Raw genomic sequence first — 21,539 nt, 5'->3', positions numbered from 1 at the left:
ACACTTGACAGATGTTTTCAGTGGGGTTCAATCATTCACATAATAAAAACACTAAAATTTAACCTTAAAGTAAAAAAAACAAACAAATGGTTTGTAATGTCATATATAGATTACCAGATGTCATATTACACTAAGGCCAAGATATTTAGAGACAACATCTGCTTCCTTTATAGAGAGACTTGGGATTCAGTCAGTGTTCATGCAGGTAACGGACAGTGTCTTGCCAAACTATTCATCTGTAGCCTTTTTCACATTTTGTCACATTACAGCCACAAACTTCAATGTACTTTACAGGGAATTTATTAAAAAAAGCAAAACAACATAAAGTTGAACATGATTGTGGAAAGAAACAATAAAGGGTATACAAAACATTTAACAAATATAAATCAGAGAAAGGTGGCGTGTCTCTTTTATCACTCCATTTTATTCTTATACCCCTAAAAAAATTATGTGCAACAAGACTCAGTTAAGTCCACTGAAATATCTGATAACGCTATGACAAAATGTGAAAAAAAAATCAAAGGATATGAGTAGTTTTGTGTTACAGTGCAAGGTAAACATAGTAAACATTTATGCAAAAAATAAAAAAAGCTCCAGTATTCAATTCAAAGAAATATAAATAAAATATTGTTTTTCCGAATTACTTCAGATTTTTGTCCACACAAAGTAAGGAGGTCCATGCCTGGAGGGGCTGGGTGATGGATCTGATAAGAGTCTCTCATCGTCGGCTGTGTGTATAAAACTCCAGCAGCCTCTCGGCTCCACAGAGCTGCATCTCTGCCATGGCTGTGGGTAAACTGCTCGCTCTGCTGGTTCTGCTCCAGTGCTCTGCAGGTGAGAAACAAGATCATTCATTGTAAGGGTTCCTTCAGTGCCAACATGTTGACAACCTCACAAACTGATTATTTGTGAGGTTGATATTATAAATATCTTTTCATTATTTAGTCTGTATCTCAGGATGTTGTTGGCCACCTTACTGTTGTTTCTTGTGTTGTGTCTTTAGGTGCACACTGACTTTTTGTCTACACCAAAATGTTGAATTCCCTATTCTGAGGTGACACTACTGTGTATTTCTACTTTATTTATTTCTTTTAGCTTTGATGGGAGCTGGAGTGAGGAGCTCCATCATTGGTGGGGGGGACGCCCCAAAAGGCAGGTGGCCTGGTTTGGTCTACCTTGACATCAAGACAGACAGTGGGGAGAGAAAGTGGCACTGCAGTGGTTCAATTCTCAATCAGAAGTGGATCATGACTGCTGGGCGCTGCTGGGATGAGTAAGTCTGGATGGAATTATGGAGTATTTTCTAATAATCTTCTACAATTATACACCTCTAGTGTAAATGTCTGAACTGTTATGTGGAGTTAATCAGAGCCTTTGACAAAATACATTTCAATCAGTTAACATAGTTGATTAGAATGGGTAGAAAACTGATACTAAGAAAATTAGCAGTTGTGCTAACTCTGGCATATTTACATCGATGCTTATTGTTGACATATTCATTAATATGTGTTGTCCTAATTTAAATAAATAAAATGAAATGAAATACTGACAGGACAAGACTATTAAGAATGATTCATAATATTCTTAAATGAATATTTAAAATGTAATTAAACTCACCCATGGTTTTAAGAGACAGGGAACCCCACAAGGTTTTGAGGGTCTGGCTTTGTGCCTTTACTAGATATTTTTTTGTGTGTGGTTTCGGGTACTGACGGTTTGAAGGGACACACCTGACCCCGCTTCCCGCTTTCTGACCGTCACTTCTAACCCTCCCGCGCTAAGACTGCGCGAGGGTTAAAATGATATTAATAACATATAAACAGCAGACAGGTCGTTCAGTTGGTGTTATTTCTACATTCGCTATCACGGAGATACGTTAAATGTATTTTAATTTATTGACGTAATTAAGTGAAACATTTTTACCTTACAACTGGTTGTAGTCATGGTGTATGCACAAACAGCAACATCATCTGCTTTGTTGTTTTATGTAACCTGAGTTATGTAACTCAAAATGTGTAGATTTGATTTTTCTCAATGTCCTGGCAGCTAAAGTAAGAGAGATCTGATCGTCTAGTTTTGTCAAGACAGAAAAAGGCAGTAAAGGAGAGTGAACGGATTCTTCAGATGAATAGTGTCATAAAGTGTTTGAGAGTTAAAAAGTAAAAAAAGAGGTAGTAATCTGATCTCTTTTGTCTGTTCTTGTGTGTTTCAGTGAACTGAGGACCAGGTGGGATCGAACAGGAGTGTGGATCGGCACATATGAGCTGGGCATGCCATCTGAACGTTACATGAATGTAGACCTTGTTGATCGTCTACCTGAGTTCAGGGCTGCTGGCAATGGCTTCGTCAATGACATCGCGCTGTTAAGGTTAAAATACCCTTTGGAGTTCTCTAAGAACGTTGCTCCAGTGGACTTACCCAATGATGATGACATCTTCGATTCTTCCTCTGAGTGTTGGATCGCAGGCTGGGGTGATATTGGCAAAGGTGATTTTATTTTCCAATTGTCTATAGTGTAAAACCTACATAAGCAATGTTTTCAAAACATTTGCCATCAGAAATGCTTTTTGAACCTTCCTATAATGAGCTGTGTTTCGACATTAAAATCTACTTGAACAAACACTCATCCTTGACATGAAGGCTGCATGACTCTCTGTGTGTTTCCATCCAGTTCCTCTACCAGGAACAAAACCTCTTCAGGAGGTGCAGATTTCCATCTTGCCTCGGAAAGATTGTAAAGCCAAATATCCGACCATGACTGATGCGATGTTGTGTGCAGGCGACCCTAAAGGGAAAAAGAACCCCTGTGACGTAAGTTTCAACATATATGTGAACTGAGATGATGTTCTATTTTAATATCTGTGGAGACGTTTGTGTATCAGAGCAAAAACTTTAACTCACATGAAGTTAGAACAAATCATGCCAAGGCACACACGCACACACACACAGACAGACACACACACACACACACACACACGCCGTCACACAAAATTGCATGAATACAGTCAGGTGAAAAGGAAATAAATATAAATAAACAACCAAAAGATGAATGCTTAACATAATCTAAAGTAAGAATAAATTAAGAACTAAATGCAAGAATAAAGTAAAAAAAGCGAGATGTAAGCAGAATATAAAGATAAACAAATGCATGGCCAAAATATGATATGGAAGAAATCCCTAAAAGCCCCAACAAGCCTTCATCATGACACCAGCAGTCCTAATTTAATCTCATACTTCATTTGATTTTCTAACGCTTTGTAAGAAAAAAGGCAGAAACTATTCAAATTTGTCTTTATTAGTATCACTTATATTACATTTGAACAATTAATTACCAAAAAAAAAACACCTGTTGTGGTGAGTTTTCAGGGTATAGCTGAATTAAAACATTGTCCTGCCAGAAATCTGTTCATGCTTTCTTGTTACTTGTACCCAGTCAGACTCGCTCAGCTTTTCATTCCTTGATTTCAATGCATCGGGTTCATCCAGGAACTCGGACTTGTCCCTAACATAAAAATAAAACAATCCATTTTGTCTCAGCTCCCTCTCAACATGTGTGCTTATGTACAACAACTACAATTTAATTACCACATAGTTCCAGAGCATTGTGCAATTTGATTGTGTAAGCAGGCTCAGGGAATAAAACCTAACTTTAAGTTAAATCTGCTTCTCCTCAGGGTGACTACGGCGACCCGCTCATGTGCCGCACAGCCAGAGGCTTTGTGCAGGTGGGAATCATGAGTTATGGGAGTCCTAATGGTTGTGAGGTTGCCGGCTTTCCTAGCATCTACACACGAGTCTCCAGTTTTATGGGTTACATCAAAGATCGCATGAAGCAACTTGATGAAGAATTAGCCTCTGACTAATGTTCCCAGAAGCCAGAGGAAGTGGGAGGCTTCCCTAACCAGCAGAGTTGCTGCCTTTCTCAGCTTGTCTCCTTATCCACTCAACCCTTACTGCTCTCTCTCTCTCTCTCACTGTCAAACATTTAACCACATTGCATTAAAGCTTTGAAGCATCACTCCTGGTGTCTGTTTGTGTTTATTTCATAAACTAAAATTGTCTGTAGCTCAATGAAAAAATAAAACATTAACCAGCTTAAAAATGAAAAATAAAGACTTCTCTAAACTAACAATTTTGCAATTATGCAACTTAGTGCTTGAATAACTATCATTTTATTCATTACAATAGACCCTTGAGGTTGGGTTAGATTTATTTCAACTGTTATGCAACCATGTCCTCAGTCAGAGGCCTTTTCACATTAGTTGTAACACAGTCAGCAACTGGAGATTCCTGTGCTGTCCACTTCTCTGACCATATGCCAGTAATATTTGAGCTCTCCCTTACCTGACCGCCTATAACTTACTCTCTCTGATTAGTTCAACTTTCTTAGAAATTCTACACTTTTCTAGAACGTAGACAAATGTAAAGAGAGTCTTTGGTAAATTATCAGAAGACTTTTATACCAGCAAAAACAAAGTACAGTGGCTTGCAGAAGTATTCACACCTCTTGAACTTTTGCATATTTTGTCATATTGCAGAATGTTTTGCATTCTGAACAAAAAGTTAAATTTTGCTCTGATCTGACCAGACCTCCTTCTCCCACATGTTTGCTGTGTCCAACTTGGCTTCTAGCAAACTGCAAACAGGATTTCTTATGTTTTTTTTTCCCCCAACAATGGCTTTCTCCTAGCAACTCTTCCATATAGAGCACATTTGTGCAGCGATGACTAACAGTTGTCCTGTGGACAGGTTCTGAGCAGGTTCCCCCTCTGAGCTGTGGATCATCTGGTCCAGAGTAACCTTGAGCCTCTTGGCTGCATCTCTGATCAGAGCTCTGCTTGTTCAGCTGAAGTTCAGGTGGACGGCCTCGTCTTGGGCTAACCTTAACATTTAACACATTAAACTCAGTTCTGATTTAATGTGTTAAATTAGAACATAATTAAACACATAGCAATCTTTGGGCAGTCGGACCCCATAAAGTAAGATTTGTTTGGAAAATGGCCCCTACAGTGTATCAAATACAAAGTCACACTCACACTCCTATGTTCACAAGGACTATGTTGTGTACAAATAGAAACATTTAAACTATTTAGAAAAATTTTAAACATGTATTATTTTTAATTTACAATTTACAATTAAAAATAATTGACCTCTGGCCTTTTGTCCAGCAGTCAACGTCTTGTATTCTTTTTTCCCCCATCATTTCCCTGGCCTCCTACAGTTCTCCTCATGTAACCGGCCTGACTTTTGTAATAGTTTATTTCTGTTCAACTTTGGATTTTTTATTTATTAGGCCCAAACAGCAAAGCGCTGCAAAGGCCTATTGTATCTGTACTGTTTCTTATTATTACGATTCTGCGCCTTTTTGGGGGCTTTATCATATTCAAAAACTCACCAAACTTGGTGGACGCGTCTAGGCGGTTTAAAAATTTTGAATTTTAAGGTCGTCGCAAAAATCGCAAAAAAATGGCTCAACGGCGCCACCTAGCAATTTTCAGAAGACACAATGTTATGAACGTACTTCATCGTAGAGACATGAAATTTGGTACACTTGTAGAGCTCACCAAGACGCTCAGAATGTACATTTAATGTTATAAGGCAAGTATCACAGGACGTCGGCCATTTTGGATTGAAGGTCCGATTTTGACCCCGATTTTGACGTTTACAGCCTTCGTATTTGATCAAACTCCTCTTAGGGATTTCGATTGATCGGCTTCAAATTCAGTCAGTCCGATCATAAGGCGTGTCTGATTCAAAGTTATCAAAACGGTGAGTGTTTGAGCATGCTGAAGGGGGATTACCAGGGGTCAAAGTTCACCTACTCCCCATGAAACATGAAACTGTTATATATCCTGCACAGAAACACCCAGAGACAACAAACTTTCAGTTATTGATCATCATTGAGTGTCCTAAAATATCCTATGGTCAAATGATGATATCACCTAGGTCACACCCCCTGACAACAGGAAGTGTCATATTTTACTGTGAAGGGTCGATAGCTTCTGCAGTGGTGAGCAGGCTGAGGCTCTGGAAACGGTGCGAGAGTTTCTGCAGTGGCTGAAACCCCCGCAGTGGCCAATAGGCCGCAGCGGCGCTTGGCTGCGAGGGCCGCACGAGGCTGCTCGCAGCTTTAATTTTTTTTGTATTTTTGTATGTTTGCATTTCATCTTTTTTTATTTATTTTTTTTAATTAAATATTTTAAAATCTGCCAACCGCTCTACATGTGGGTCCACTTTAAAAACACGCAACATGCCGCTCTGCCCATGCCTGAAGGGGCTGGGTGATGGATCTGATAAGAGTCTCTCATCGTCGGCTGTGTGTATAAAACTCCAGCAGCCTCTCGGCTCCACAGAGCTGCATCTCTGCCATGGCTGTGGGTAAACTGCTCGCTCTGCTGGTTCTGCTCCAGTGCTCTGCAGGTGAGAAACAAGATCATTTTACATAGAACAAAATGAGTGATAACAAGAAGAGATATGCTGACTGTCCATGCCTCTTGTATTCTGTAGATAACTTTATTATCATTTGAGTGCATACTGTCTGTGAATTAATATGGAATCCACAATATTTACACCAAAATGATAAACTAGATATTTTAGCCTCACAATAAGCATGAAGGTAAACCCTACTGTGTATTTCTACTTTATTTATTTCTTTTAGCTTTGATGGGAGCTGGAGTGAGGAGCTCCATCATTGGTGGGGGGGACGCCCCAAAAGGCAGGTGGCCTGGTTTGGTCTACCTTGACATCAAGACAGACAGTGGGGAGAGAAAGTGGCACTGCAGTGGTTCAATTCTCAATCAGAAGTGGATCATGACTGCTGGGCGCTGCTGGGATGAGTAAGTCTGGATGGAATTATTGAGTATTTTCTAATAATCGTCCACAATTATACACCTCTAGTGTAAATGTCTGAACTATTAATTTGCTTTATACAGAGTTAGTCAGAGGCTTTGACAAAAATACATTCCAGTCTCTTAATGTAGTTGATTGGGTAGAAAACTGATACTTTCAAATACTATGAAAGTAGGTGTCAGGATCTGTGTTTTTCTGTGTATTTATTTAGAGTTTTCTGTGTCTCTGAGTCTCCGTGCTGTCCTGTCCTCCCCTTGATTGTTCCCTGGTGTCTCTCGTTTCCTTGATTACCCTCTGTGTATTTAACTCCACCTGTGTTCCTTGTTCCTCGTCGGGTCCTTGTCAATGTGTCTGGTCTATGCGTGTAGCCTGTTGCTACCAGTGCTGAGCCCTAGCCTTCCGCTCTACTGTGCTGCCAGGTTTTGTGGACTTTTGGACTTATTTAAGTATATTTTCATCATTAAACTTCCATCAATCATCTCACCTGGGTCATCTGCGTCTTCCTCACCGCTTCCACCACAACAGTTCATGACAGTAGGAACTTATTGTACAAATATTAAACATAACATCTATAAACGAGGGAGATCTGATTGTCTCGTTTTGTCAAGCCAGATAAAGGCAGTAAAGGAGAGTGAACGGATTCTTTGAATAGTGTCATAAAGTGTTTGAGGGTTGAAGTTACAGGTAAACTGATCTCTTTTGTCTGTTCTTGTGTGTTTCAGTGAACTGAGGTCCAGGTGGGATCGAACAGGAGTGTGGATCGGCACATATGAGCTGGACAAGCCATCTGAACGTTACATGGAAGTAAACCTCGTTGTTCGTAATCCTGAGTTCAGGGTTACTGGCAATGGCTTCATCAATGACATTGCGCTGATAAAGTTAAAAGAGCCTTTAGAGTTCTCTAAGAACGTTGCTCCAGTGAACTTACCCAAAGACGATGACATCTTCGATTCTTCCTCTGAGTGTTGGATCGCAGGCTGGTGGGAAAAAATCAACGGTAGAACGTTTTTCACACTCATACTGCATAAATCTATACACACATACACAGACTAAGGGTGAACTTAATGTGTTACCACAATATATTGTGGTAGCATTGTGATGGTAATAAAAGTGACAATAAGATCTGTTTATTCTCTTTCAGGCAGCCTTATGGCTGTCACGGCGTGGCTCCTGAAAATCAAACCTTTTGTAATACGTTTCTACAGGACAGCAGCCACAAAACGAATTGTTATTTATATCACTAGACTGCAGAAAGTAACTTCATTTAATGATATTTTCGAATGAATTCATATTTATTGATACTTTAGTTGCGCAAACAGTGGAGAAACTAGTAAAACTAACAATCCTGACAACATGGACAGTTTAAGAGGATTTTAAACATGACAATAAATTGGAATTCTTAGATAAATCTTAATAAGTCCATGAAATTTATTGTGATAAATGATAAGCAATGCGATAAATGCCCACCCCTGTCACTCACACATTATACTGTATAGGTGCATAATAATTGTATAGTAATAATCTGTATCCTCACCTGGACCTCTCTCTCTGCCCATGTAGTCTGGGGTGAGAAATCAAACACTCTACAGGAGATGGAGGTTCGAATTGTGGGTCAGACTAGATGTGAAGCTACGTTTCCAGACCTGAGTGACAACATGCTGTGTGCAGGCAGTCCTGCTGGAGGAAAATATTGCTGCAACGTGAGTTTCAACATTTCTATAAAAGCTAACATGCAGAACATCAGTTTAATCTGGTTTATTGTGAAAACATAAAACCATCTGCTAAAAACATGTAAGCCCCCCTCCCCCCCCCCCGCCCCCTCCCCTGCATTACTTTCAAGTTTCAGCCATTGTGCGACTCAGAAGCACACAAACAAACTAACATTATCACAGTGTGTCAACTTTCAGCATCCACCAGGAGACCATGGCGGCCCGCTCATGTGCCGAACAGCCAGCGGCTTTGTGCAGGTGGGAATCATGAGCTTTCACAGTCCGGATGATTGTCATACCCCAGACCGCTTTGGAATCTACACTCAAGTCTTCAGTTATATGGACTTCATCATGACATACATTATGTTTGGCTAATATTCCAAGAAGCAAGTAAAAATATCTGATATATTATATATATAAAAAATACAAGATATAGTTTTAGTATTTCTATTCAAAAAGTGGAATTACTGTAATGCAAGGCTACTGATATGACAGTGGTCCTGCAAAAAGTCACTGACACCATAAGGCTAAAAAAAAAAAAGAGAGAGAGAGAGATCGTCCACAAAGACTTTTTAAAAAACTATTTAGAAAAAGTGTGGTAGAAAAAGGTGAGGCAGCAACAGAATAACAACAGGCTTGACAGAATTGTAAATGTTGATGTATTTCTAAAGCCCATTTAAAACCCCACACATATTGGGTCAGAGTTCTGGGCAACAAGGTAAAGTACGTCAAAAAGCATCCAGGTACATCCAACAAAATAAGAATATCATGAAAAATAATACTAAAATTTTTTTGTCAGAAAGTACAAGTGGCATCTCTGTTTTGGGAATGAGTTGGGTTTGTCTGTGTATTGTAGCTCTTGATGTGTTGACTCCAGCCTCCTTCTGAAGTTCCACCAAAGTCTGGAACGGATTTTGCTGACAATCCTAAAAGACGTTATTAATCTCAGAGGGAAATTAAATGTTGTAACTTATAACATAAAATCCTCTCAAGGCCCTGATAAACCCTGCTTCCAGTACTTTTTTTCCTACACACCTTTTCCTTCCACTCAACTTTCTATGAATATGCTTGGATGACATCAATACATTAAGAATGCTTCCCCCTTGAAATGTACTTTTTGTCAGATTAAAATGTTCTGAAACATTGAATTTATTTCATTAAAATTACAAGAAATAAAGAAGTAAATAATTCACTCCATGAATTACATAATGCGTTTCACTTTCTGAAAGAAGGGAAAAAAACAAACAATGAGAATCAAAAAACATTCATTTCTTCTTAGCTTTATCTGCGTATTACCAAAAAAGGAATAAGACAAAAAACAAAACATGAAATGATGTAAATTGCATCAGCAATGTTCACTTTACAAGACACATGTAAGAGTGGGTCTAAAATGAATGTTACATGTAGCACCTGCAACTATAAACTTTATATTTTTGAAATACAAATTGTACTGCATGAACTGTATTGCTATTAGCAATGGCATGATGATTATCATGATGATACATCAGTTGTGAATGAATATTATATCATAAACTTTTGCACCATTATCTAGTGGTCTGACTTTACATCATTGTTGACTTGCCAGAAGTAGAGAAAGTCTGTTCTCAGTATATTACAGCAATGTTACAATAATTAGAAAACCTCACAAATTCACATGGTTTGTGTACAGAGGTATTATTCCTGTGTTAGTTACCATTTATACTGGACACTTTATTAATCCTGTGTGGGAATTTGTTTAGGTACAGCAACAACAGGCGAATCAATAAAAATGGTTAAAAAAAAGAGAAAAGGGAACATAATATGTAAAATTTAACTACCCAGGCCACGTCACGTAAGCAGTAAGTTATCAGTTCAAATTGGTAAGTCGTCAGAATAAACTGAACACACACATAAATAAATCCCAACACACCTTGTGGACAGTGTGTGAGCTGAGAGAAGCAGTTTTTCTCCTCCATCGGCACTCACCTTCCAGCTAGTCAAGTGTCGCCATGGTGACAAGAATCAGTAGGTGGAGCATCATTATTTAGAATCTTTCAACTTTAACGATCCTTATTATCAGGATTATAAATCCTGATGATTTATAATGTTTGCATACATGTAAAATGGAAAAATGGCAACCAAAGATGCTGCAGCTGAAATCTAGAAATCCATGAGTTATTTAGGAGAGTCTGAGATGGCGCTGAATATTTCTTCTATAACTCTGTTGAATATTAAAAATAAATAACATAAACACACTGGATAAAATACAAGTGAAAAAATATGCTAATATATTAAAACAACAGACATTTGCTTATGGTCAAAAATAGGATTATATGCTAAGACACTACAGATTGTATAACAGATTTGTTTTTCTTGCTGCTTTGCACAGGAAGTTCTGTCTCTTTACTCTAAGATCTCTTGAAGATTAGTGGTGCATCTCCTGCTAACAAAGTGGCTACAACTGTGGCCTTAAATTACACTGCATTTAAGCTGTCTCATGTGTAGAAAAACATGATCAATATATTTCAAAAGTTTACTTTTTAAAATTTGTAAAATCCATGCATCGTACATGCACAATGCAGTTTTGCTGAAAATCTTTAGCGGTTTGCTCCGGTCAGGAAATGGAGGCTTTCTGATCACTGATCACTCGGCTGGATGTGGTCAGAATCTGCTTGAAATATTTTTTCTCAGAAAATTCAGTCTTGTTTTCTTCAGAAAGTTTCTGTGGCTACAATGTTGATTCTGTTCCACCCACCTGGCCACCATGGAACAGATGCACTAGGTCCACAGTGGTAATATTGAAGAAGTAGAAATATTAGGTGAGATAAGATCAACTCAAACTACATGAACCATGTCAGGAATCCTCTTTACAGCTTAATAAAAACAAAGGTATTTATTTTACAGTGGGTACTTAGTAAAATCCACTGTTCAAAGAAACCATTGACGTTTTTCTTACAAAGAACTTATAAGCACTTCTTTTAAAACGGGCAATATTGTATATGTTCCAGTCACAGATTCATTTTTTAAACTATGTTGCCTTATTATAAAAAAAATCTTTCAAATCATATAATTTAAAAGAAATTTTACTTCCTGATTTAACGCCTAGAAATTGGGCCTCTGTCTCTTTAAAAACTCCTGCTCTTTCTGAAACTCTGTCTTCAGGAAATCATCACAACATGGCTCCTCTATGAACCCTTTACTAGCGTTTTACTGAGAAGTAGCTCCTATAATGAGCTCCGCAGATGAGCAGCTCCACCAGATGTTTGCTAATTGCTGCTGGCTAGTCTGAAGGAGCTGAGTGAAGGAGTCGTGGAGAAGGGCTGCTCTGTGAGGTGGAAGTTTGGAAACCGCAGCTCTGAGGAGGAGCTGCGTCTTGAAGGCGGGTCCACCCAGGTGTTTCACATATCTGAATGGTTGCCATGGAGATAAAAGGATTTCTCAAACATACATGAAAGAATCAAGGCAACACTCCAGGCATGTTTTTGATGAGGATAACATAACATGACATAAAGCTCAAGAGTAAATTTTACATGATACTGCTCCTTTAAGATGTTGTGGCACTAGTTGTTTTTTCTCTCTAGTAAAACAGAAAAGACAAGGGAAAGAAACAGAACAGAGGCAGACAAAGCAAACGATGTAGGAGGTGAAGCCCAGACAGCAGGACTGTGGACTGAGACAGTAAACCTGCACAAGGCTGGAATTAGGATCGGGAAAAAGGGACGACTCCTTTTTTTTTCAATTTACAATGATTGTAATATTAAATGAAGCTGCTGTTACAATAAAGCTTGGATAATAAGCATGACAGATATATTCTCCCCAGTGTAGCTGCAGATAGAGATCTGCTTTCTGTTCTTCACTTCCTCCATTAGATCCTCAGGTGAGCTTCTGAACAGGTAGAATCAATTCTCATGAGAAAGCACAAAGACAATCAGTCAACTAGAAACCAACCACCCTCTAACAACTACATGAAACCAAAAGCAGGTTGTGTAAACGGCTGTGTTCATAACAGCACCACCTCGTCACAGCACACAGAGTCCAGTTTAGTTTTATTAGCATTGATATAATCAGGACTTTGGTTCTAAACAGTCGTAGTCATGAAAGTCGACATGAATGAGGGCTGAGATGCAGCCAAATGCTCTGTTATATCAAAATATGGAATATGAAACAGTTTATATCATTTTAGTGACTAAGTAAAATTTGTCAGTTAAATACATTCTCCTTTCATAAACACACTCATGATTCAGATGGGAAAGCGTTTTTATGAGCCAACCATCTTTAATTCCATAGAAAAAGTTTGTGGTAAGCCCAAAGCCCAGCAGTTCATCACAGGAGATTTTATTGTCCATATTTTCCCCCAAATGAAAAGGTTCAACGTTTCAGATCAAACCAACAAGGTTGGAATGTGATGTTATGAACCTGAAAATGTTTCACGGGCCAAAATAAAACCATCCTGCCCCAGAACCCTGCAGGATCCCTCCGGAGGCAGCAGCTAGGCCTCAGTCTGCTCCCTGCAGGAAGCTGCTGCCGCCTCAGCGGTCTGCTTGTTTCTGTCCGGCTCCGTCACTGAGGCCTCTGTCCGCTCACACTCCTTCTGCTGGTCTTCCTCGGCTTTCTGTTTGTCTGCTTTGGTCTTGAACCTCAGCCCATGACCTGGAAATCAGACAGCAGGGATCCTTAAAGGGACAGTGTTGTGTGTCTTACAGTGACATAGAGCCATTTTATGGCACTATCAAGTAACTTCAGTTATGAAATACTGTATACATCAAACATAGCCTAAAAGAAATTTGACTTTGGAACTTAACGTCTCAAAATTGGGTTTCTGTCTCTTTAAGAAGCTCCTGCTCTGACACTCTGCTTTCAGGAAGTTATTGCAACAATGTTCTTCCATTAAGCCTTTAACAATGCTTTTACCAATATTTCACAGGAAGTAGTTCATATGATAAGCTCAGCAGATGTGCAGCTCCACCAGGTGTTTTCCATTTGCTGCTGCCACTAGTCTGGAGGAGCTGAGAGATTCAAGGATTCTTTATGAATTAAAGAATCAAGGCAGCACTCCAGGTATGTTTTTGATGAGGGAATGACATAATAAGGTTGCTGAACAAGGTTGATTTTACATAATATTTACCACAGGCAGACAGAACAGAACAAAAAACCAAACCCACTGAGTTCTGGCTCTGGCTGAACCTAGTGGTTACCTTGGCGATCCCAGTCAGAACTAAAACATAGGATGATAATGGATTTCTCTCTATTTAATGCATTCCAGCACAAAGTGTTTGCTGACAGATTCAGCAGTACTGTATGTAGTAAAGCATGGCAGCCATACTGGATTGTGTGAACTTGGTTGCCTGGGAACGTAAAACTTTATTTGGAGAGCAAACATTTAATAATCCGTTTCTATCGGCCACGTCTGTTATTGTGTCAGTCTGAAGCCATGAAGCTGTGAGGCTCATTAAACTATTTTCTACACATTTCATTCATGTGTTTCTTGACTTAAAGCTTATTTATAATTTATTATAGACTATTTCTTTTCTCTTGCTCAATGTTAAGAAATGACTTTCAAATTCTTGAAGGAGTCGTATAAACAGATGCCTGAATTTGACCCAAGATGATAAAGGAAACAAAAGGTCTGCTCTAGACGGATAGTTTAGATTTTCTAAATTACGTTTCAGTGATGATCAGAACTTTAAAACTGAAAAGGTCAGCATTTAAGTTTGTTTTTCTGAAAGACAAACTTAAGGAAATATGATGATGAAAACTGATTTCTAAAGGCAAGTACAGAAAAACATGTTCAAGAAAAAATAACAACAGAATAACCTTACATTTCTTACATTTTTCTAAATGCGTCAATATAAATGAATGTGCAGTTAAAACAGAGAACATACGGACAAGTGGCCAAACACTTGTCCGTTTACACGGGTGATCCACTGAATGCATTACAGCACTTTATTTTAGCTTCAACATTTATTATGTTTAGTTGCTTTGTCATTTTTTTCGCAAACAAATATGTTGGAATAATGGTGTTTTAAGGTCCAACATGGGAATGATCGGAAGGATGAATTGTGTGAGAAGATTCGATGAAATCAAGTTGTTCTAGACTGAGATTTTAGAAACCCAGTGATACATTAGCAACAGAACATTCAGTTTTCATTGTACTCACTTGGACAATCTGCCACCTCTTTGAAAGCCTTCTTCTTACAGCAGCCTCGACACAGGCTGAACACACATTTATTCCCCTGCAGTGCAAAACATGACAGGAATGACTAAGCTTCCTGAAATCTTTGTTAATGGAAGGAGAGAATTAAAAAAACCAAAACAAAAAACAAACAAACAAACAAAACTTTACAAAAAATGACATTCTTTATGCAAACAGTCATTTTATGTGACTTTGGGGAAACAGGGAGCTTTTGATTTATGTTTGTGAAAACGGATGTGTGCATCAGATATAAAACATCAACACTAAGGCTGTCAAACTCATTTCCTTTTTGGGACACATCAAGATCAGTAATGTCCTCAAAAAACTGCTTGTGGTGGAATTTACTGAAAAAGTTATTAAAATGTTCAAATATTACCCAATAGCTGTTTCTTACTTCTTAAAATTAAATCATATTGAACATATTTTCACTGTGACGTAAATTAGCAGCATAGAGATAAAAACTCTTCGGATTTAATTGATAAAGTAAGATTTAGGCGTACAACTTTTAACTTAAAGGTTCTGTTAACGTCCAGCGGGCCGCAGACAGGCCTTCAGCTTACCTTTGGGTTGCCACATTGTTCACATTTGAGGTATTTGGCTACAAGTGGGGAAAAGGAAAACTGTTTCAGATTTCTTGTTCTGTTGGTTGTGATTTAAAGGCAAATCTTTAACTGAGGTTAAAGGTAGACTCACGGTAGACTCACGTTTCAGCTCAGGACAGAAGTTTTTGTTGGGGTTGCGGGATCTTTTCTTCAGTTTGTTTTTGGACAGGCCTTCAGCCGTTCTGTCTGAGTCCTCCAGAGCTCTTTTTTGACACACGGTGCTCCTCACCTCGGCCTCCTGGCAGCTGCCGTTGGTCACCGCCGGCTTGGGCCTGGTGGATGTTGATCATTTCCAGCAGAACAGTGGGAAAGAAACATGCCTGTGATAAATCCTTTTGTTGTTTGGGTACTTTACTGACTATACATCTGCAGTCATCCGGGCCGCATGCTTGCAGCAGTAGAAACAGAGGACGTGACTCACGGTGGTCTGACGTATGGTTGGCAGATCCAGTGAGGCAGCGGCAGACCCCCGTCTTTCTCATCCCCACCAGAAATCTCCTCCTACATTGAGACGACGAGAACCAAAGAACTAAGAACCTGAATCATTTCAAATAAACAAATGGGTCTGTCACGATACAACTTTCCAATTACTGCGATAAATGATAATATTGTTGTTTTGAGAACATTTTTAAGTAATATACTGATAACAAAGGTCAAAGGTCAACTTTTTGGCCTCCTCCCCTAAGATGCTGTACCTGGCAGCGCTGCTTCAGCTGTGCGCTAACATGTGCTAACCCTTCCAGGGTCTTCACCTTGGCCAGATCCTCCCTGAGGTCCTGGTGGATCTGCAGCCTAAACACACACACATATGCACACACACACACAATTTAGTTCCATGTGATTACAGTTTCAACAGCTCAACCTAATCAGTAAGACTTTAAGTTTCCGTTAGGGAGGGGAAAGCATGTAAAGACTTCATCCGTCCAGTGAGAATGAATGAAGCCCTACGTGTGATGCCACAGCTTGAAGAGGTGAGCCCGTATGTAGGACAGCGAGCAAGGAGGGTACTGCTTCACCACCTCCAGATATTCTTCTGCCATTTCCCACACTGGGGGGCTGCGGCCCTCAAACAGGGCCGGGTTATGGAGGTTCCCCTCTACAGATAACACAAAGGCAGATGAAAGGTATGCAATAGTTCAGACACAGAGCACTCTATAACTGAACCTCATAGGACAAAGAGTTGAAGGAGAACTAACCTGCACTCATGACCCCCTGCACTCCTGTCTCCTGAATGCAACGCTCCACATCACTCAGATGATGGATATTCCCATTTGCAAACACTGGAATATTTACTGCTTTTCTGCAGAAGAAAATCCAAGTCAGAAATATTTCTTCTTATAACATTTTTATAGAAACACCAGAGAAAAAGGACAGCAGCTCACCTGATTGCCTTAATGTGCTCCCAACTAGCGATCCCCGTCATGGCTCCCTTCTGATCTTTGGTTCTGCCATGTACTGTCAGTAACTGGGACATTTACCAAACATCTCAGACTTTACCACAGTTTTAAAGCATTTTTTTAAATCAAGGTTCAACAGGTGGTGGAAACAGATCCTACCTGACATCCAGCTTTTTCCAGCATCTGAGCGTAGCGCACCGTTTTCTCGATCTCCTTGAAGACTCGGATTTTACAGGTGACCGGCACCGAGAGCTTTTCATTGGCTAAGCTGACTGTCAAAGTAAGGAGAAAGGTAGATCCTTATAACTGCTGCTATTTAAATAAAGAGGATTTAGACACTGGTTTAATTATACAACTAAAGCTGCATGTTAATGTTAGAAACATAGAAAATGCTATTCGTTTAAAAAGCTACACACAAAATATGACAAAATGAGTAAAAACTCACCCATCCTCTCCAACAGCTCCCATTCATCTTGCAGAAAAACTCCATAGTGTCCTTAAAATAATAACAATGTAACATTAGTTTGGGTCTTTTGTATTAGCTCTACTCTAGATAGTTATTCTACGTTCATGTACCTCTCTTAGCTATCATCTGTGGGCAGCCCAGATTCAGATCGATGGCGTCGCAGTAGTCCTGGGCCAGGGCAGCAGCCTGGAGGAACACCTCTGGGTCGTTGGCACAAAACTGCAACAAACATAACAGGACAACAATTTCACTCCAACACCACATGAGACGCATTGTGTTTCAAAGTGATGTGTATGAGGCTCATTCTGCACAAACACTGGAGATTGTCACACACAAATTTGTTCACATTTATTATTCAAGATTTATTTACAGTGTTGACAATTCATAGCTTTTATATGAACAAGATAAAGTGATTGGTCTTTGTACATGTTGATATCATCATAATTTTTATTATTGTGCACCTTTTGATGACTGGATGTGATTGGTTCAGAACTACTTCCTGTCTAAGAGAGTTTCTAACCGCTGCAGTGTGTTTTTCTCCAGGTGTGTGAGACGATTACAGCATGATGGAGTTTGTTGTCTTAGTTTCTGGGAGTGACCCGTACTTCTCTTACACACTTCCAGCTATAGATGGGACATTTTTAGGAAAATTTTTAAAAATAATTTCTTATAAAAAAAAGTTATTAACTGTTACCTAGCAGATGCAATGACCACTTTAATCAGTTTATAATGAGCTAACAAATATAAATGTGTATTTATAAGTTGATTTCTCACTATAGTCTAATTATTTTGGTGAAGGTGGAGTAGTGGAACAATATTATCAGGAAACATAGTTATTTCAACATTTTAAATTCTGAACTTTTAACTGAAATACATAAAATAATTTTAATCTCAGTTGTACTTTTTTCAGTAAAAACCTAAAAAGCGGTCCAGTAGAAGAGCTCAGACACAAAGCCTTTATCATCAACTACATGGTTAAAACTAAAATATTGCAAGAGAAACATCAGCAGGAAACAGTTTGGTTCTGTGTCTCTCCACATGATTTTTGGACTTTAAATGGCTTAGTTAGTAAATTAATGCATGTGAAATCAAATAAGAACTATGCATGATATCCTTAACGTTTCTGCTGAATAAAATGTTTGATTGTTTAAACAAACAAATCTAATATGTCATGCCTTTTGGTTTTATGCTTTGACCACTGCACTCCTTCCTCTCATCCAGCAAAAAATAAGTAAAAAAAAAAAAAAAAATTTTAATATAAATTTAAAAAATATACGCCCTTTAAGGAAGGCAACATCAATAACATCATTTTTGTTAGATATATTGTATATTTATTTATATATGTGCTCAGTGTTTCCTGTTTTTATAATTTTAATATAACATTTATTTCCTGTAGTGATAAAAGTGAAAACAAGGAAGTTTTCCTGTTTGATCAGTGAAAGAAAGATTTTAATTAATATGCGATACTAAATAATGGCAAACTATATTTATGTAATATTTACAAAAGCTTTCAATAATAAGTCTAATTTATTTATTCATAGGTCTGAAAAAGTAAGGAACGTGGTTTCCACAGTTTTAAAGAACCCATCACCAAACCAACAGTCAGAGCCAAACATGCTGACTGTTTGGTTTGGTGAACCTGAAACCTTTCAGGTTTTAAGAACCAAAAATCTGGAATAAGCTTCCTGTTGACTGTAGCAGTGCTCCCATCCTGAGCTCCTTAAAAATAATGTTAAAAACCTTTTTTATTGCGGTTTCCTATACTCTTAGCATTTTTTTTTTTACTTTATTTTTAAACCTTTTCAATTTTAATCTGGTTGATGTGTGTTTTCTTAATATATGTTAATTTGATCTTCTATGTATAAGAACTTTGAGTTGCCATTGACTGAAAGGTGCTTTATAAATGAAGTTGCCTCGTCTCCTCACCTGCCCAGCTTTAGTTTCTAGTCATCATCTCATACCTTGTGTGAACTCTCACCTGGGTAATCAGAGGTCTGTCCTCCTCACAGACTTCGTTGTAAAGGTTTTCCTTCCTGTAGTTGGCGTCCCGGACAAATACCTGAGCGTGCAGCATCGGAGTGTAGCAGAGCTGAGCACCATGTCTCCTGCTCAGCAAGCGCCAGGCCAGCTCGCTCTGGTCCACCATGGGCGCCACCACAAAGCGCGCCTCCCCCAGAGTCTTCCTCCAGAACTCAAAGCCCTGAAGCTTGGCCATCACAGCTGGGGTCCACAGACAGCAAAGAGCAGCGTTATATTAAGAAACACTGCTGCAAGGCTTTTCTCTTGGTGATTGCGACAGCCATCTAACAAATGTCTATAAGAAAGCTAGAATCAGAAAGAAATCCCTGCAACTACAGATGCAATTATCAATTCATCAGAAATCTGAATTTCCAAATATTCCCTAATTTTGGCTCTGAACCGTGATCAAAAGGACAGATAGTGAAAATACATAAATATGTTAAAACTAAGAATTCCCACAGTTTTTGGTGTATGAACTAGAACGTCAATCAACAGAATGCACAATGATAGACTTTGTTTTGAGTTAGTAAAGCTCAGATAAAGAATATTGAATGGGTAAATGAGGATTGTTGAACCTCAACCTACAACATATGCAGAACAAAATACCAACATAAATCAAGAATAAATATTCAAATTTAAAGACCTCAGCAGCAAAATGTAGTCTGTAAGAATTGGACTAGACACAGACTGACGAGTTTAGAAATTCATTTGTGAATGTTTCCAAAAGTCAACATGAAAACCTCTCTGTTATGTTCTCACCCCTCTGGTGTGTTTTATTACTGTGTTTTATATTTACTCATTAAAAAGTGTTTCCTGCACGTATCTGACATGAATGTCTAAACCTTTATATAAGGACAGCACACAGCATGTTTAAAAAGAAGTGTCAAATTAAATAGTCAGTATTTAATCATGTTCAGCGCTTCCTGAAGCTATTTAAATAACTAAACGTTCTTTTGTTGCAATTCAGCACCATGGAGAATTTCATAAATATAGTAAATGTTTAATTATTTGACATCAGCGAGTTTGATTAATTTCGTTTTGTCCTCAAACTATTTTTTTCTGTTTTCTTTTCACCTTCTAGCCTTTAGTATTCCTAAAACTTGCTAGCTGTGGTGTCGCTAGCAGAGCCGCGCTAACTGGCGCTCAGTTATCCCGGGTCAAACAGAAAGCTGTCGTGGCCGTGTACCAGCCTCCTGGCCCGCTGTGCGGCCAGCGAGAAGCGGGACCTCGGTGTGTCTGGAAGCTCAAGCTGATGTTTCACCTTCTTCACTGTGATGCTTGCAGACAGCTCCTCACGCGGCGCCTTCAGCCATGTGCAACAGCCAAATAACACCGGCAGGGAACGTTTCTTCTTCTCCGCTTCAGCTACTTCTGGTTGCAAATAAGATATTCCAAACGACGCCCCTGTTTGGTTGTGACACGTCACAGCAGATGTTAAAAAAACTTGACTTGGGGCAGAATACATTTTAATGTGTATTTTGTATGCATTAAGTATTAAAATAAATGATAGAAAATCACAAAAATCACAGGTTATTTCTAAATAAAAACGTAATTCCGAACTCATTTAAAATAAATTGAAATATTAATGTAATAACAGTGAAAGGACAAAAATGTAAAACAAATAAAAATCCTCTAAAAATGGAAATTCAGAGTCAGCTCCATAACATTAGAAACCAAGTTACACTTGCTTTTACGTTCAGTTTATGATTGTGTTTTATTTCCATGTAATCCCTTACCACCTTCACCATCCAGGAGTAATCTCGGTTTGAAACATGTCATGTTGTAACTGACAGAAGATTGCATTGATAAGCTAAAACTGTTAGCTGAAAATGATTCCTGCCATAAACAATACTGCACAGATATAAAAAGTAATTTTTGTTACATTTGATTTATCGTTTGGGAAGGCAGCCTGCAGGTGAACATTGCTGTTTGACATTAAAAATAAAACCACCAGGGTTTTTTAATGCACCAATCCTTATTCATCAGAAGAAAAGTAAGCCATCACCATGGATACTGACAGATCCATTACTCACCCAGCTGCTGTGTGATTTTCCCTCATGGTGCTCAGATTACAAAAAACAAACTGATTAAAGAAATCCTCCAAATGATATTTTTAAAAGGACGTCTTTTGGGTTTCCTTCTACTGAATATTACCATTTCTGTACTGTATACTAAAATTTCAACTAATAGTTTTAATAGTAAGAAGTCATAATAGCATCTAACCTTGTTTGTGGCTGAGAGTTTCTGGTTCAGGAATCCCAGGGTTTTCTATCTGCTTTTTGTAGATGATGTGGTTCTGATGAGTCAGAGTCAAACCACCACGAT

The 21,539-nt window shown here is 38.6% G+C and overlaps 3 protein-coding genes across 7 annotated transcripts; 2 read left to right on the top strand and 1 right to left on the bottom strand.

Annotated features, from left to right (window-relative positions):
* Positions 1-676: 676 nt before the first annotated feature.
* Positions 677-4,018, top strand: LOC114148902 (tryptase-2-like). The gene is made up of 5 exons (XM_028024407.1): positions 677-834; positions 1,096-1,273; positions 2,213-2,487; positions 2,672-2,811; positions 3,675-4,018. Exons 1-5 carry the CDS (start codon positions 783-785, stop codon positions 3,861-3,863), a joined length of 834 nt encoding a protein of 277 aa, XP_027880208.1. The 5' UTR covers positions 677-782; the 3' UTR covers positions 3,864-4,018.
* Positions 4,019-6,261: 2,243 nt separating this feature from the next.
* On the top strand, positions 6,262-9,661 carry LOC114147528 (tryptase-2-like). 2 transcript variants are annotated; one of them, XM_028022000.1, is made up of 5 exons: positions 6,262-6,420; positions 6,659-6,836; positions 7,572-7,846; positions 8,410-8,549; positions 8,757-9,661. In XM_028022000.1, the coding sequence occupies exons 1-5, from the start codon at positions 6,369-6,371 to the stop codon at positions 8,931-8,933; spliced, it is 822 nt and encodes a 273-aa protein (XP_027877801.1). In that variant the 5' UTR covers positions 6,262-6,368; the 3' UTR covers positions 8,934-9,661. The 2 variants fall into 2 exon arrangements, with proteins under 2 accessions (XP_027877801.1, XP_027877800.1); XM_028021999.1 differs by having other exon boundaries at positions 8,742-9,661.
* A 2,905-nt stretch (positions 9,662-12,566) lies between these two features.
* dus1l (dihydrouridine synthase 1-like (S. cerevisiae)) lies at positions 12,567-21,456 on the bottom strand. Of its 4 annotated transcripts, none has more exons than XM_028023296.1 (14): positions 21,438-21,456; positions 19,174-19,415; positions 17,306-17,414; positions 17,175-17,225; positions 16,889-17,001; positions 16,715-16,797; positions 16,529-16,632; positions 16,281-16,428; positions 16,028-16,124; positions 15,754-15,833; positions 15,435-15,604; positions 15,291-15,328; positions 14,695-14,770; positions 12,567-13,187 (listed from the first exon to the last, which is right to left on the bottom strand). In XM_028023296.1, exons 2-14 carry the CDS (start codon positions 19,408-19,410, stop codon positions 13,027-13,029), a joined length of 1,467 nt encoding a protein of 488 aa, XP_027879097.1. In that variant the 5' UTR covers positions 19,411-19,415; positions 21,438-21,456; the 3' UTR covers positions 12,567-13,026. The 4 variants fall into 4 exon arrangements, with proteins under 4 accessions (XP_027879097.1, XP_027879095.1, XP_027879096.1 ...); XM_028023294.1 differs by lacking the exon at positions 21,438-21,456 and adding an exon at positions 20,476-20,598; XM_028023295.1 differs by lacking the exon at positions 21,438-21,456 and adding an exon at positions 20,289-20,452.
* Between the last annotated feature and the right edge of the window lie 83 nt (positions 21,457-21,539).

This window comes from Xiphophorus couchianus, chromosome 7 (assembly GCF_001444195.1).
Source record: "Xiphophorus couchianus chromosome 7, X_couchianus-1.0, whole genome shotgun sequence".
NCBI lineage: Eukaryota > Metazoa > Chordata > Actinopteri > Cyprinodontiformes > Poeciliidae > Xiphophorus > Xiphophorus couchianus.
The sequence above is the reverse complement of the archived record's forward strand: the minus strand, read 5'-3'. Positions and strand labels throughout refer to the sequence as shown.

What these genes read in the sequence shown, in the direction of transcription:
- LOC114148902 (XM_028024407.1), top strand. Translation starts at nt 783, where the DNA reads ATGGCTGTGGGTAAACTGCTCGCTCTGCTGGTTCTGCTCCAGTGCTCT. An exon ending in GCTGGGCGCTGCTGGGATGA is followed by an intron (nt 1,274 to 2,212) that starts GTAAGTCTGGAT and finishes TGTGTGTTTCAG; the next exon opens with TGAACTGAGGACCAGGTGGG. An exon ending in CTGGGGTGATATTGGCAAAG is followed by an intron (nt 2,488 to 2,671) that starts GTGATTTTATTT and finishes GTTTCCATCCAG; the next exon opens with TTCCTCTACCAGGAACAAAA.
- LOC114147528 (XM_028021999.1), top strand. Translation starts at nt 6,369, where the DNA reads ATGGCTGTGGGTAAACTGCTCGCTCTGCTGGTTCTGCTCCAGTGCTCT. An exon ending in GCTGGGCGCTGCTGGGATGA is followed by an intron (nt 6,837 to 7,571) that starts GTAAGTCTGGAT and finishes TGTGTGTTTCAG; the next exon opens with TGAACTGAGGTCCAGGTGGG. An exon ending in GAGGAAAATATTGCTGCAAC is followed by an intron (nt 8,550 to 8,741) that starts GTGAGTTTCAAC and finishes ACATTATCACAG; the next exon opens with TGTGTCAACTTTCAGCATCC.
- dus1l (XM_028023296.1), bottom strand. Translation starts at nt 19,410, where the DNA reads ATGGCCAAGCTTCAGGGCTTTGAGTTCTGGAGGAAGACTCTGGGGGAG. An exon ending in CAACCATACGTCAGACCACC is followed by an intron (nt 15,605 to 15,753) that starts GTGAGTCACGTC and finishes AACATCCACCAG; the next exon opens with GCCCAAGCCGGCGGTGACCA. An exon ending in AACAATGTGGCAACCCAAAG is followed by an intron (nt 14,771 to 15,290) that starts GTAAGCTGAAGG and finishes TTTGCACTGCAG; the next exon opens with GGGAATAAATGTGTGTTCAG.